Below are 13,992 nucleotides of genomic sequence, written 5' to 3'. Positions count from 1 at the left end.
GGACGGCTCGGAGCCCGGCTCAGCAGGCGCGCAAGGGTCCCCGTCAAACCAGTCTGCCAGGACTCCGGGTGCCCGGGGTGTCAAAAAGGCACAGCTCAGTGCTCTGGGGCTGAGGGTCACAGTCACCCTGCGCAGGACAAAGGCCACAGCGAGGGCTCCGGCGCACGCTCCCTCCCTCCTTTCTCCTCCAACTGGTCTGCGTGAGTCAGGCCTTCGCAATTTGGAAAAGGCAGGCACCGCTGACTTGGGGGTGCTTCTCAAGCACGGAAGCGCCGCCGCCGGCCTGTGAGCTGCCCCGGACGTGTCTGCTCCCCTCCGTCAGACGCAAGCGACAGGAGAAGCACCAGCCGCTGGGCCAGGGGGAACCGGGTTCCAGGAGTGCAAATCTGCACACGTACAGACACACAGGGCACTTCAAGCGGCAGGCTCCCCCCGTGGACGGGCTACAAACCCCACATCTCGTGTGTAAAACACTGTTGCTTTTACGGTGTGGGAGCTGCCCCAGAACCGTCTCTAACTGGCACCAGCCGTTAACATTCTCCACCCCGGGCTCAGCACTCGCAGGGGACACGTGTCTCAGGTACGCCTGCGGTACAGGGGGCCAACGAGCTATGCGCCCCGAGCCCTTTCGTGTGGACTCGACCTCGTGTGATGGCCCCTGGGAATCGGGGGGCAGAGCCGCCGCTTGGGCACACACACGCACCTGTCCCACGTGTCACACACCTGTCCCACGCCTGTCCCACCTGTCCCACACCTGTCCCACACCTGTCCCCTGCCTGTCCCACACCTGTCCCACGCCTGTCCCACCTGTTCCCCACCTTTCCCACACCTGTCCCACGCCTGTCCCCTACCTGTCCCACGCCTGTCCCACCTGTCCCACACCTGTCCCACGCCTGTCCCACGCCTGTCCCCTACCTGTCCCACGCCTGTCCACCTGTCCCACACCTGTCCCCTGCCTGTCCCACGCCTGTCCCACCTGTCACACACCTGTCCCACGCCTGTCCCATGCCTGTCCCCTACCTGTCCCACCTGTCCCACACCTGTCCCACACCTGTCCCACACCTGTCCCCTGCCTGTCCCACGCCTGTCCCACCTGTGCCCCACCTGTCCCACCTGTGCCCCACCTGTCCCACACCTGTCGCACACCCATCCCACACCCATCAACACCTGTTGCACACCTGTCTCACATCTGTCACACACCCATCGCACCCCCGTCACACACCTGTCGCACCCCCGCCACACACCTGTACACATCGTGCTTGGTGTCGAAGAGCCGGCTCTTCTCCCGGATGCGCTCCGGAGGGAGGTAGGCGATGGTGCCGAACAGGCCGTCCATGCTGAGGCCGTGGGAGTGGGACAGACCGTTGCACTTGGCCAGCCCAAAGTCGGAAATCTGTAACACAGCAGGCGGCCCAGGCTCAGTGGGGCCTCGCTGGGCAAGGCAATGGCTGTATCCACACGTCCCCGCCGTGGGGATGCGTGGCGCGGTCCTGATGCCGGCGTGCGGGCAGCGTCAGGGGCCCGCCCCTGAGAGCCGTGGCCCTCCGGGAGGACAGGAAGGCCCGGCCGGCTCGGAAGACACAAGCCGCGCCCTGACGGACAGGGACTGGATTGTTGGCGGGGAGGCTGACCGGGGGCAGATTCACCGCCTCCTGCGGGCACCATGCGTGCTGGGGGACAGCCCGCGGCGGCCCAGAGGGGAAAGCGCCGCTCAGAGCTGTCAGGCTGTCAGGTAACGGGAGAAGCAGGCCGGCGGCTGTGCTGGGGCCGCACTGGGGAGGCGGACTGGCTGCAGTCTGTTCTTTAAAGGGAAACGTGCCTCCAGACGCCCTTTCAAATTTCCATTTTTTTGTTAATGTTTATTTACTTTTGAGAAAGAGAGAGAGAGACACAGTGTGAGCAGGGGAGGGGCAGAGAGAGAGGAGACACAGAATCCGAAGCAGCTCCAGGCTCCAAGCTGTCAGCACAGAGCCCGACGCGGGGCTCGAACTTGTATGAACCGTGAGATCGTGACCTGAGCTGAATCGACGCTTAACCGACTGAGCCCCCAGACGCCCTTTAAAGCAACCAGAACGCATACCACACGCACAACCTCGAGGGGCACTCTGCCCTCGCCTGGACCGGGAATGCTTTCTGACAGACAGGAACTCACTGGCTCCTTCACCAAATGCAAGGCCCCCCGGAAAAAAAGGGAGACCACCCACTGAAGGCACACCCGGACCCCCACTGTGCAGGCCCCACACCTCCGCCCCCTCTTCTCCTTCGGGCTAAGGTGTCTGGAAAGCTCAGGGGACCCCACAGTGAGGGAGACAAAACCATCACGGACTCCCTGGGGGGCGCCGGCGGCCCCCAGCTCCCAGCCCCCCATAAGTCAGAGCCCCGGGAAGCTGGCGGATGCGCTGTGTGTGGGGTTGGGTCACACCCACTGCCATAAAGGGACCTGGGACCCACAAGGAAAACTGCCCCTCTGTCTTCCTCTCTGAGGCTCAGGAGTTATTCTGAAGCCTTCTAAGGACCCCCAGAGCTTCTCCTCAAACACACCCATGGAGGGACAGCAAGGGGGCCCATTGGCTTCACTTCTGGGCGCACCGAGCCCTCAGCGTGAGCCCACAGCCTGGCGTCATCACCGAACACGGAGGATCTCTGGCCACGCCTGCAGGCAGCTGAGGGAGCCTGCGGGACTGGGCCAGGTGCCCCCCGGGACAGGCGCCCTTCACCTTCCCGGCCCAGCTGGACGAGGCCAAGGAAGGGCGCGGCCAGGACTGTGCTGGCCAGAGAGAAAGGCCTTTCACACCACAGGAGAACAGGGCCCTCAGGGACCCTCAGGGTACAGTCTGGGCAAACTGGACAGAAGCAGCTTGAGATTTTAAACTCAGCTATTTCAGGAGGTGCCCGGCTGGCTCGGTCGGTGGAACATGCAATTCTTGATCTCAGGGTTGTGAGCTCAAGCCCCACATTGGGTGTGAGGCCTATTTAAAAAACAACAACAATAAACTAAGCTGTTTCATTTTCAACTTGAAACGGGTTTCCTCCATTGATGTTTAACTTAGTTACTATTAACCTCAGTATTAACTTAAGTCTCTAGAATACACTTTGTAAAGTAGGTAGTCGCTGTGAAACGTTCAGCTCTTAGCATGTTTTCCGTGTCGGGAAAGGTAGACTGGGGGGGCCCAGGGGAAGAGGGTAAGTTCGCGACTTAGGATCTCATCTCAAGATTCCAGACTAAGGTTTTATGGCTTCCAATCACCGCAGACGGAAGAGCGAGCAGCAAGCCTGCGGCCAGTCACCGCCGAGCTCCGGGCCGACACCGCCCTCCACGCTGCCCTCTGGGAAGGAGGAAACGTGCTCTGCGAACGTGTTGTTTGTCCGGGGCCGAGTGTGGTCACAGAAAAGCAGCACGGCCGGGGGCTCTCAGGGAGCTGGGGAAGTGACGGGGTCCCTGCCCATGCTGCCAGCTNTCTCTGTCAGAGAACCCAGGAGCCCAGAAGCCCGGGAGCCTGACTACGATGGGGAGAGCCGGCCGCTTATGGGGAGCCCCTGCCATCCGCTGTGGCGCGCCCCCCCCCCGCCCCCCCCCCCCAGTCAGGAGTTCCCAAGGGGAGGGAGGAAGCCGCGTGCAAGTGGAGGAAGCTCAGAGCCGGAGCAGAAATGACGGAGCGGGAAGGCGCCCCCCCGCGCCCCACTCGGAGAACAGCACTCCTTGCCCCGCTGAGTTTCCTGCGGGCCCCACGCCTGAGACGCTCCCCGGGTGGAGGCCACATCGCTGCATGCAAAGGGCGACTATGTGGCCCAGCACAGCCCCGGGGCCAGGCCCTGAGCCACCAGCACCCTCTCTTCCCTGACGGCTCACAACACAGCAGTACGACCCCCACCCACCAGGTGACAGAGCTGGGGCCGTGCCCGCAAGCAGGGCACTTAGAAGTGCCACTTCCTCCCCCGAAGGACACCCACAGCCCCAAGCGTCCCACGTGACCTGCCCAAGAGCGGAGGGGAGAGTGGAAAGCAAACAGTGGAGATAAAAGCCCAGCCGGGCCAAGCCCACCCCCGCCCCGGCAGGCACCTCAGGGACCCAGCCTGTGTGCCTGGTGGTGCGCACCCAAAGGTGGCCTCTCTAGGACAGGCCCCTTCCCCGCAGCCTCCTTCACGGCAGCCTTCAGAACCCCCCACCCTGATCTGCCTCAGCCCCCTCCTTCCCCTCCCTCGACAAAACCTAGACTTTTCCATGACTCTTCTGCCTGTGCCCCCCTCCCCCACTCCTGAGAGTAGCAAAGGCTGATTGCTCTGAAGACCCGGCCCCACCCAGTTACATCCCCACCCCCAGCTGGGGTTCCAGAAGGAGCCCCTCCCCCAGCCCACCTATGCTGGCCCCTGTGTGACATCCACGGGCCACACGCTGTTTGTGGACACCTCACACGCGGCAGCCTGACTGCAGCCTCAGCTGGACGCCCACAGGCCCGACCCTGGCCTCAGCCCAGCGGCTGCTCCTCTTTCTTGGGTATATTCAAGCCTGAGATCACAAGCTTCATTCTTGGGGCACCCGGGGGGTCGGCCGTCGCTTAAGCCTCCGTTTCCTGGGCTCAGCTCAAGTCATGATCTCACGGTTCACGGGTTCGAGCCCCAGCTGCTGGGCTCCACGCTGGCAGGTGCAGGGAGCCTGCTGGGGATCCCCTCGCTCTCCTTCTGTCTCTGCCCCTCCCCCACTTGCACTGTCTCTGTCTCTCTCAAAAGAAACAGACTTGAAAAAGGAAAAAAAAGGCGTCCCCCTTCCCTTCGTGTCGACAGGCGCGCACACCCCTCGCAATGCCCCTGGCACGTCAGCGGGGGCAGAAGGCCCGCCAGAAGGAAACGCGGCCCCAGCGAAGACGGAACCCCGCGGCCCCCGTTCGGACCAGGAGAGCACGTCGTGTTTCTGAGCGACACCCATTCACAGGACGGTCTGCAGTCACTGTCCAACATGGGCATCAGTCTCCCCATCGGCCTCGGGCTGGCCGGGCTGCTGCGAAGTTGGGGCACAGTGAGCTGCCCGTGCGCGCCCCCTGGTCCCACCTCTCCATGCACACAGAGCTCAGCGCCATGGCCACACTGCACTCAGCTCCTTCCCACCCCCCAGGCCGGCAGGGGAGGAGACCCTGCAAGCGACCTGCGAAAGTTCCCGAAGGGCACAGGAAAGGACGCGGGCCCTTCTCACTCACTCACAGGCCAGCACACAACCCTGGGCCTCTGCACCCTGTGGAGACAGCCGGTGACATGTGGCTCCCCTGGTGGCAACGACAGAACCCAGGACACTAAGGCCTTCTAGAAAGGCATGTTCAAAGACACACCAACCAAGGGGCGCCCGGGGGCCTCAGCCGGTTAAGCGTCCTACTTCGGCTCAGGCCACGGTCTCACGGTTCATGAATTCGTGCCCTGCACTGGGTTCTGTGCTGACAGCTCAGAGCCTGGAACCTGCTTCAGAACCTGCCCCTCCCCCACTCACACCACTCTGTCTCTGTCTCTCTCAAAAATAAACATCAAAAATTTAAAAACAAAACGAAAAGCATACCAGCCTGACAACGTTCCTCACCGTACCCCGGGTGGCGGGCCCCTGGGATTCAGTTCTGCCGTCCTCGTACTCCGCCATGTTTTATAAACTTATCCAAAAATAATAATAATGATGGCAGACCTCAGAGGCCTCGCACAAGAACAGAATGAGCCCCCTCTGAGGTGTCGTTCTGTGGCACCCCCCACGCCCCGCCACCGCCATCCCTGAGAGCACAGGTCGGGGTGCAGCCCTAACCGCAGAGCCCGCGGTCTCTCCCACATCGGACCCCTACCCGGCTTCCACGAATGTCCAGTAAGACCAGAGGCCACAAACCCATAAGCTCTTTCTTCCCAGGGTGCCCAGAATTTAGGCCCGCGCTCCAGGATCTGGGGGGGGTAACCGTGTGCACAAGGGTCCATCTCCAGCCAGCCACACGGGGGGTCGCTGGAGAACTATGTCCTCCCCCCGCCTCACTCGGAGCCTTCACCCCTGCGGCCGCCTGGGCCCCGGGTAAGTCCTACCTTGACGTGGTAGTGGGCGTCCAGCAAGATGTTGGCGGGCTTGAGGTCCAGGTGGAGGAGAGGCGGGGACATGCAGTGCAGGAAGTTCATGCCCACGGCCGTCTCGTGGACGATGCGGAAGCGCAGGTCCCACGGCAAGGGCTCGGACGCCAGCAGCTTCTCCAGCGAGCCGGTCTCCATGTACTCCATCACCAGGCCGACGGGCTCCCGGCAGATGCCGTACACGGGCAGCACGTAGCGGAACTTCGCCATCTCCATCTTCTTGGCTTCTTCTAGAAGCTCTACGCGCTCCCTGAAAGAGTCGGGAGACGTGAGGTGTGTGCGGTGCTCGCTGAGGCCCCGACGCCAGGTGGGGAGAGGCATCCCAGTGCGCACAGGGGAATGGCTGGGCCACTGAGCTGGGGCATCGGAGGCTCGCCGGCCCTCCCCCAGGGGGAGGGAACAGCGGCTCCCGTGTGACTGAAGCCAAAACGAAGTGTCCATCCAAAGAACCCAACCCACATTCCCCGTTGAGCTCAACTCGCCAGCCCCACACGGGTGCTAGGGGGGGCGTGAGTGGGTGACCCACCTTTTTCGTTGTAGTAAAATATACGTTAGGTGATCACGTTCACCATTCCTCAGCGTACGGTTCCACATCACGTGCACTCGCAGGGCCGTACCGCCACTGCCACACTCCACACCCAAACCCTGTTCCCCGACCCAGCAGACACCATGTCCCCCGTCCACGGAGCCCCTTCCTCCCGGCCCTGCTCACCCCTCGCCCACTCCATCTCTATGAACCTGTGTACACGCCTCACATGAGTGGAGTCACACGGGATTTGTCCTTCTGTCCCTGGCTCGCTCTTTTTTTTTTTTTTTATTTTTTTAACGTTTATTTATTTTTGAGAGCCAGAGCATGGGTGGGGGAGGGGCAGAGAGAGAGGGAGACACAGAATCTGAAGCAGCTCCAGGCTCTGAGCTGTCAGCACAGAGCCTGATGCGGGGCTCGAACTCATGGACCACGAGATCATGACCTGAGCTGAAGTTGGAGGCCTAACCGACTGAGCCCCCCCGGCACCCCGTCCCTAGCTCCTTCACCCAGCATCTCAGCATGATGTGATCTGGGTTCAGCCACATCGCTGCACGTGTCAAAACCTCATTGCTTTGTACGGCTGCTCAGTACCCGCTGTGTGAACACACTGTATGTGTCCAGTCGTCCGCGGACGGGCCCCTGAGCTGCTGGGAGTGATGCCGTGTGCCTGCACGCACAGGCGTACAAACATCTGCTCACTTTCAACATTCCAGGCTACACACCCAGAACAGGATGACATGGGCCACGTGGTGATCCTATGTCTCACCTCTTCAGAAACCACCAACTACCACGCACAGCCTGCCTCCAGTCCTATAAAGAACATACCGGAAGAAGGTCTCAGCCATTCACGCCACGCGGGCTGTGGCTGCTTCCTGACCCAAGGCCAAGACCAGCAGGTATGGTATAGAGGCTCTGGTCTGCAGATCTCAAACGTTTCCTCCTGGCCCTGCACAGAAAGTGTGCCGGCCCCCGGTCTAGGGTCGCTTTGTGGTGCAGCCCCTGGACTCAGATTAGAACCTCCATATCCTGGTCTGTGTTCGCATCATGGGGCAAAAGTCCCAGAGTGTATTCAGGAAAGGGGGCTGAATCGCATAAGGATGGGGCTCGACCACGTGCCAGCCAGGTCAGCGGCTGTCAAAGCTGGACGCGGCAGAAAGCAACCCCAAACAGTCTGAGATGAAGATTCCCAGCCTCCGTTCCCACGTTCCCCGACAGGACCCCAGCCCCTCTCACCCCCCATCCAGCACCTGCATTTGGGAGCCTCGTGTGAGCATGTGCCAGGAAGCTGTGCCGTGGGCGTGTCAGGGAGAGAATCCCTGAGTGTAGACCAGTGATTCTCACGTAGGGACAGCTTTGCCCGGCAGGGACACTGAGCGCTGTCTGGGACATTGCGGGCGTCATGACTCGGGGCCGTGACGGGCATCCAGTGGGTAGAGGCCAGGGAAGCTGCTTAACGATCCACGACACAGAGGACTGCGCCCAAGACAGAGCTGCCCAGCCCCAGGTGCGGGCCGTGCCAAGCCGAGGAACCCCATATAGACCGAGCCAAGTGCACCTCGGCCAAATTTAAAGTAAACCGTCACACTCGGGAATTGCCCACTAGGTACTCCCAGCGTTTATTTTACTTTTAATCTGTTTCTGTGGTTAACGGATACGCAACAAGGGAGCCACGGACACCTGATGAGGAGAGGACAGTCTTCTGGGCAGATGGCGCCTGGAAAACTGGCGAAACCACGCAGAACAACGGAACTGGGACCTAGTTCACAGCGCTCACAGAAATTAACTCAAAATGGGCCGAAGTCTTAAAAAGAAGACCTGAGACCATAAAACGAGAAGAAAGCGTTGGAAGAAGCTCACTGATACCCATCTTGGCAATGATCTTTTGGACACGATGCCTAAAGCACAAACAACAGAAGCAAAAATCAGCAAATGGAACTAAGTCAAACTCAAAAGCTTCTGCACGGCAAGGAGAACCGGGAACAGAATGAAAAGGCAGCCTACAAAACGGGAGAAGAATTTCGCAAACCGTGTACTGGATAAGAGGTTAGTATCCACAATAGATAACAAACAAACACAACTTAACTAAAGAAGAAAAAATCTGAGTTGAAAACGGGCAAAGAGGGGCGCCTGGGTGGCTTAGTCGGTTAAGCGTCCGACTTTCGCTTAGGTCATGATCTCGCGGTTCGTGGGTTCGAGCCCCGCGTCGGGCTCTGTGCTGACTGCCAGCTCAGAGCCTGGAGCCTGTTTCAGTCTGTGACTCCCTCTCTCTCTGACCCTCCCCTGCTCACGCTGTCTCTCTCTCTCTCCTAGAAATAAATAAAACATTAAAAAAAAAAAAGAAAGAAAATGGGCAAAGAACTCAGCAGACATTTGTCCGAAGAGGGCGTCACGACGGCCAACAGGCACCTGAGCAGATTCTGAACATCACTAACCATCAGGGAAACGCAAACACAAACCACAGAGAGATATCACCTCACACCTGTCGGAATGGCTGTCATCGAGAAGACAGAGAAACGGGCTGGCGGGGACACGGAGAAGAGGGGAACCGAACCCTTCCACGCTCTTGGCAGGAATGTAACTCGATGCAGCCACTATGGAAAACAAAACCAAGGGTCCTCCAAAGAGTTAAAACAGAACCACGATAAAAGGCAGCAATTCTGCTGCTGGGAATGTACCCAAAGGCGATGAGAACAAGATTTCTACACACATTTCTCTGCGCACCTGTGTTTATCACAAGAGCCAAGCTGCGGAAACAACCCAAATGCCCGACAACGGATGAATGGATAAAAAAAAAAAAAGGCGTGGTGCATATACATAATAGACTATTATTCGGCCGTGAGAAAGGAGAGGTATCCCCAGGGCGCCTGGGGGGCTCAGTCGGTTGAGCGTCCAACTCCTGATTTCGGCTCAGGTCATGATCTCGCGGTTCTTGAGATTGAGCCCACCATCGGGCTTGGATTCTCTTCCTCTCTCTCGGCCCCTCCCCCACTCGCTCTCGCTCTCTCTCAAAATAAATTAAATGAACATTAAAAGAAAAAAAAGGAAGATACCCTGCCATTTGCAACAACTAGACGAACCTTGAGCACATTATGCGGAGCGAGCTACGCCAGAGAAAGTTCTGTGTGACATCACATCTATGTGGAATCTAAAAACGACAGAATAATTGGTGGTTCCCAAGAGAAAGAGGGGCAGAAAAGACTGATGGTGTTTAAGGGTACACACTTGTTTTTTAATTTTTATTTCTTTTATTGTTTTATTTATTTCTAAGTGAGAGAGAAAGCGTGAGCAGGGGAGGGCCAGAGAGGGAGGGAGACAGAATCTGAAACAGGCTCCAGGCTCCGAGCCGGCTGTCAGCACAGAGCCCGACGCAGGGCTTGAACCCATGAACCGTGAGATCATGACCTGAGCTGAAGTCGGACGCTTAACCGACTGAGCCCCCCAGGCGCCCCTAACGGTACACACTTGCAACAAGTGCCAAATAGCCATAAACACACAGTTGATTCAACACAGACAATAAGTATGTAACAGGACAAGTATCGCTCCAGTCGCCACCATATTACAACACGTATCAAAGTGACCCAGTATTCACCTTAAATCTACACAATGTTACCTGTGAAATGCATCCAATAAACAAATATTTAATCTGAAAAACACAAAAAAGTTCATCTGTTTTTCCTGGAGAATGCGTTCCTGGGGAACATGCTGTCTAATAAACTCCTCAAGGAAAAGTCTAGAATCACAGGCCAGACATGCCCTACTGCAGCTGGGAACTGAGCACACCCAGCGTCTGCACACCGCCATGCAGGCGACAGGCCCGGCTGGCCTCAGGAACTCCCCCCAAATGCCGGTTCGGGCACCAGCAGCCCAGGGCCCACCACAGGGGCTTCTCCTGGAAGCACCTGCTCCTGACTCCCCCCCACCCCCACCCTGCACCTGCTCTCACTCGGTGGCCTGATGGAGAGTTCGCCACTGTACCAACCACATGAATCCATTTCTTGCTCATTTGACGTCCTCTCGGAGACTACACGCGGCCAGGATTCCCACACCTGTATGAAAACGTTCGGCAGGGAGGAAGGCCGGCCGGCAAGGGGAGCCCCGGACCGCACTGCCCATCAGAGCCTCAGCACCCACGGCCTGCCTGCGCCCAGCACCTGCGCTCTCTCAGCTCCAGGCAGGGCGCGCGTGGGGCAGACACGGCACATTCGGACGGAGCATCAATGAGACGAGATCGGTGATGCATGTGGAGGAGAGCGAGGGAGCAAGGGGACCCAGGTCTCCACCAGGAGCCCCCGGGCGGCCCCTCCTCTGCACGAGGGGGAGCATCCGGGAGAAGGGGGAGAGGTCGGTTTTGGACACACTCACAGAGGCAAAGAAGGCCACTGGCCTTCAGAACAAGAGAAACACATCGGGGATGAAGCAGTGTGTGACTGTAAAACAAAACTGAGTTTAGCACGGCTTGTTTTCTTGCCGTTCTGGTTCAAGGGCCAATTGATGGGAAGCAAATTGCCCACAGGAGTGCGGTGCTGGGGGGGGCGGGGCCGAAGAGCGGCTCCTCCCCTCGGCCACACAGAGGCAGACCCCAGCCCTGTGCCGGGTCTCCACAGGCAGCTAAACACAGGAAAGGCTCGATGTCAGCATCAAGCACCGTTAAAAAGCCTGTCATCTTGGGGCGCCTGGGTGGCTTAGTTGGTTAAGCGTCCGACTTTCGCTCAGGTCATGATCTCACGGTTCGTGGGTTCGAGCCCCGCGTCGGGCTCTGTGCTGACTGCCAGCTCGGAGCCTGGAGCCTGTTTGGAGTCTGTGTCTCCCTCTCGCTCTGACCCTCCCCTGCTCACGCTGTCTCTCTCTCTCCTAGAAATAAATAAAAATATTAAAAAAAAAAATAAAGCCTGTCATCTAAAGAGGGAGAAAGTGGCACCCGGGGCCCATCTCTTCTGTCCTCCTCCCGCGAGACCTGGTGAGCCGCACTAAACCAGAAGTGCCACTTTGACCCTCACTACCGCTAACTACCATTGCTATCAGCACTTACTCCCCAGCTGCCGCAAGCGGACTTAGTACCAGTGGCTGCTTCTCCTTCCTAGTTGGTTAAGAATCAAGGTTATAAGGGCACCTGGGGGGCTCCGCTGTTTACGCGTCCCACTTCAGCTCAGGTCATGATCTCACGGTTTGTGGGTTCAAGCCCCGCATGGGGCTCTGTGCTGACAGCTTGGAGCCTGGAGCCTGTTTCAGATTCTGTGTCTCCCTCTCTCCCTGACCCTCCTCTGCTTGCACTCGGTCTCTCTCTGTCTCAAAAATAAATAAAAATATAAAAAAAGTTTTAAATAAATGTGCTTGTATTGGAAAAAAAAAAGAATCAGTGTTATAATTTGTCTGTTCCCATTGCTTTTTTTTTTTTTTTCTTTTAAAGGGGCTGCTCACCAGCCCCCTCTGACCCACGTGTGTCTCTGGATGGCACTGGGCCCACATGGCATGGCCTGCGTCCTGCCCCCCAGGGGATGAACAGAGACACCGACCCCCTGCAACGTGAAACCGTGTGAGGCTCCCTCCCTGGCGCCAGGTTTTGAGGAGCCGATGGCTCAGGTATTTACAGGCTGGACAGAAACGAGGGTCATCTTCTGGCTTGAGACACCCTGAGCTGAGCCTCCACGCAAGCCTGACGGAGAACAAGCATGCATTCTGGGAACAAAGTCAATTACATCAAGGCTGAATTTCTCATTAAGTGGAGGCTCTGAGCTACTCTGCAAATAGGTGTTTTCTTCCATTTGCCCAAAGGGTGTAATACATAAAACCAGGTGACTTCGGACTGTTGGGCTCATTAGCGCCTTAACAGCCTCCCCAGCAGCAGATCACTCACTCTCCCTCCTCCAGCACCCCAGTTCAGCGAGTTCACCGCTCCCTGTGCCCCAGGCCCTTTCTACCCTAGGGAGACCCCACGCAGCTTCGTTTAAAAAACCAGAAAGGGACACCCCCCCTGCCCTACGGGTTTGCTCCCAAATGCTGACCACAGCTTGAATGTTCCAGGAACCCCGTACCCCTTTGGAAGAATGCCAAGCAGACCTGGCGCAACCAACCACATACGTAAGGACATCTCATCAAGGAAAATCATCCAGTGTCCCAGGGCAGAGAGGACCCCACCCGTCACCACGCCTCCCTGGGGCAAGAAGGGGGGGGCAGGACAGCCTCGGGAGGTCTGAGGGGACAAGGAGAGGAGCCCCTCACACAGGCCTGGAGAGTGGGGTTGCCCAGGGCCCCCTAAGTGCTAGCATTGGTTTTGTTCAGAAGGCTCGGCACAAACATTTTGCATCCTGTTCTCTCCCTGATAGGCATCGAGCCCAAATCCAAACGTCCCCAACCTCTCGGCTTTTCTTTAATTGCTTCAGGGACACCCCCACACACCTCCACCCCAGCAGTGCCCCAGAGGACCCCCCCCACACACACACACCCCTACGCCCCCGCAGGAGCCACCGGTTTAGGGAAACTACACCCCCAGCCCAGGCGGATAACCAAGAGGCATCTGCAATCCAGTGAGCCTGAAACAAGCCTTCTCAGGGAGCCCAGCGGGACAGGACGGAAAAGTAAGTGCTCCTCATGCGGAAAGAAACCGACTGTTTTTTGGTCAACAGCAATTATTTATTTTACATATACTCTTCCCCCAAGCAGGGTTTCTGGCTCATGTGGGTGACAACATAAAAGAGAAAGAGAGTACAGGTCCGGGACTGTGCCCACCATCACCACCGGGGGACCTGGGGGACCCAAGGGCTCCCTGCGCGGCTGGGGCCGGAGCCCGTGGAATTTCAGGCATGGGAACCATCAGGGTCCACACCATCCAATCCCGCTTCTTCGCTGTTAGGAGCAGAGTTCGAGGCCGCCCAAATCCACTGACATCAGTGTTCATTAAAGCAACCTACCAACTGCGCGTGCCCCAAAAGTGCCTGCAATCGGCCACGATTCGGCAGGCCTGGCGCCACATGGCTCTTCTGCGGTCATTTCAAGACGGGCTCCTTTTCTTCACCAGGTGGGCCAGGGTCATTAATTCTGTCTCCGCTGCTTGTCCACAGCACGCCCACCCGCAGCAGCGGGGCCCCGCCTGGTCCTGGACGGAAAACCTCCGGGCATTCACGGCACTAAGCTGGGGTTCAATTCGTTCAGTGCTCTTTCTCAATAGCACTTACATTAATTCAGTTTTCTTTTCTTATTTAGGGCAGGCCAAAGCCTATTTCCCCCGCCCCAGGGAGGGCATCAGGGTAGGAAGAATGTCAGAAGTGTCATCAGACTGATCGTTTCTAGAAGACACTTTCTAAGCGGCCACGGGCGCCTCTCCGCTAAGAAATTCCCAAGATGGGCCGATGGTGAGGGAGGAGGGTCCCTTTCTGGAAGCG

The 13,992-nt window shown here is 58.1% G+C and overlaps 1 protein-coding gene across 1 annotated transcript in view; it reads right to left on the bottom strand.

The window, feature by feature from the left end:
• RIPK4 (receptor interacting serine/threonine kinase 4) overlaps positions 1-13,583 on the bottom strand; it is a 22,943-nt gene extending 9,360 nt beyond the window's left edge. Inside the window, exons 1-3 of the mRNA XM_077755375.1 lie at positions 13,522-13,583; positions 6,043-6,334; positions 1,245-1,393 (exon numbers count right to left, since the gene is read on the bottom strand). Of these exons, the coding sequence (XP_077611501.1) occupies positions 1,245-1,393; positions 6,043-6,334; positions 13,522-13,583 (503 nt within the window). The remainder of the gene's footprint in view (positions 1-1,244; positions 1,394-6,042; positions 6,335-13,521) is intronic.
• Positions 13,584-13,992: the final 409 nt, after the last annotated feature.

The sequence above is a fragment of the Crocuta crocuta genome, unplaced genomic scaffold, assembly GCF_008692635.1.
Source record: "Crocuta crocuta isolate KB4526 unplaced genomic scaffold, BGI_CrCroc_1.0 scaffold675, whole genome shotgun sequence".
NCBI classification, from domain to species: domain Eukaryota; kingdom Metazoa; phylum Chordata; class Mammalia; order Carnivora; family Hyaenidae; genus Crocuta; species Crocuta crocuta.
Note: the sequence above shows the minus strand (reverse complement) of the source record. Positions and strands in the feature narration are given on the sequence as shown.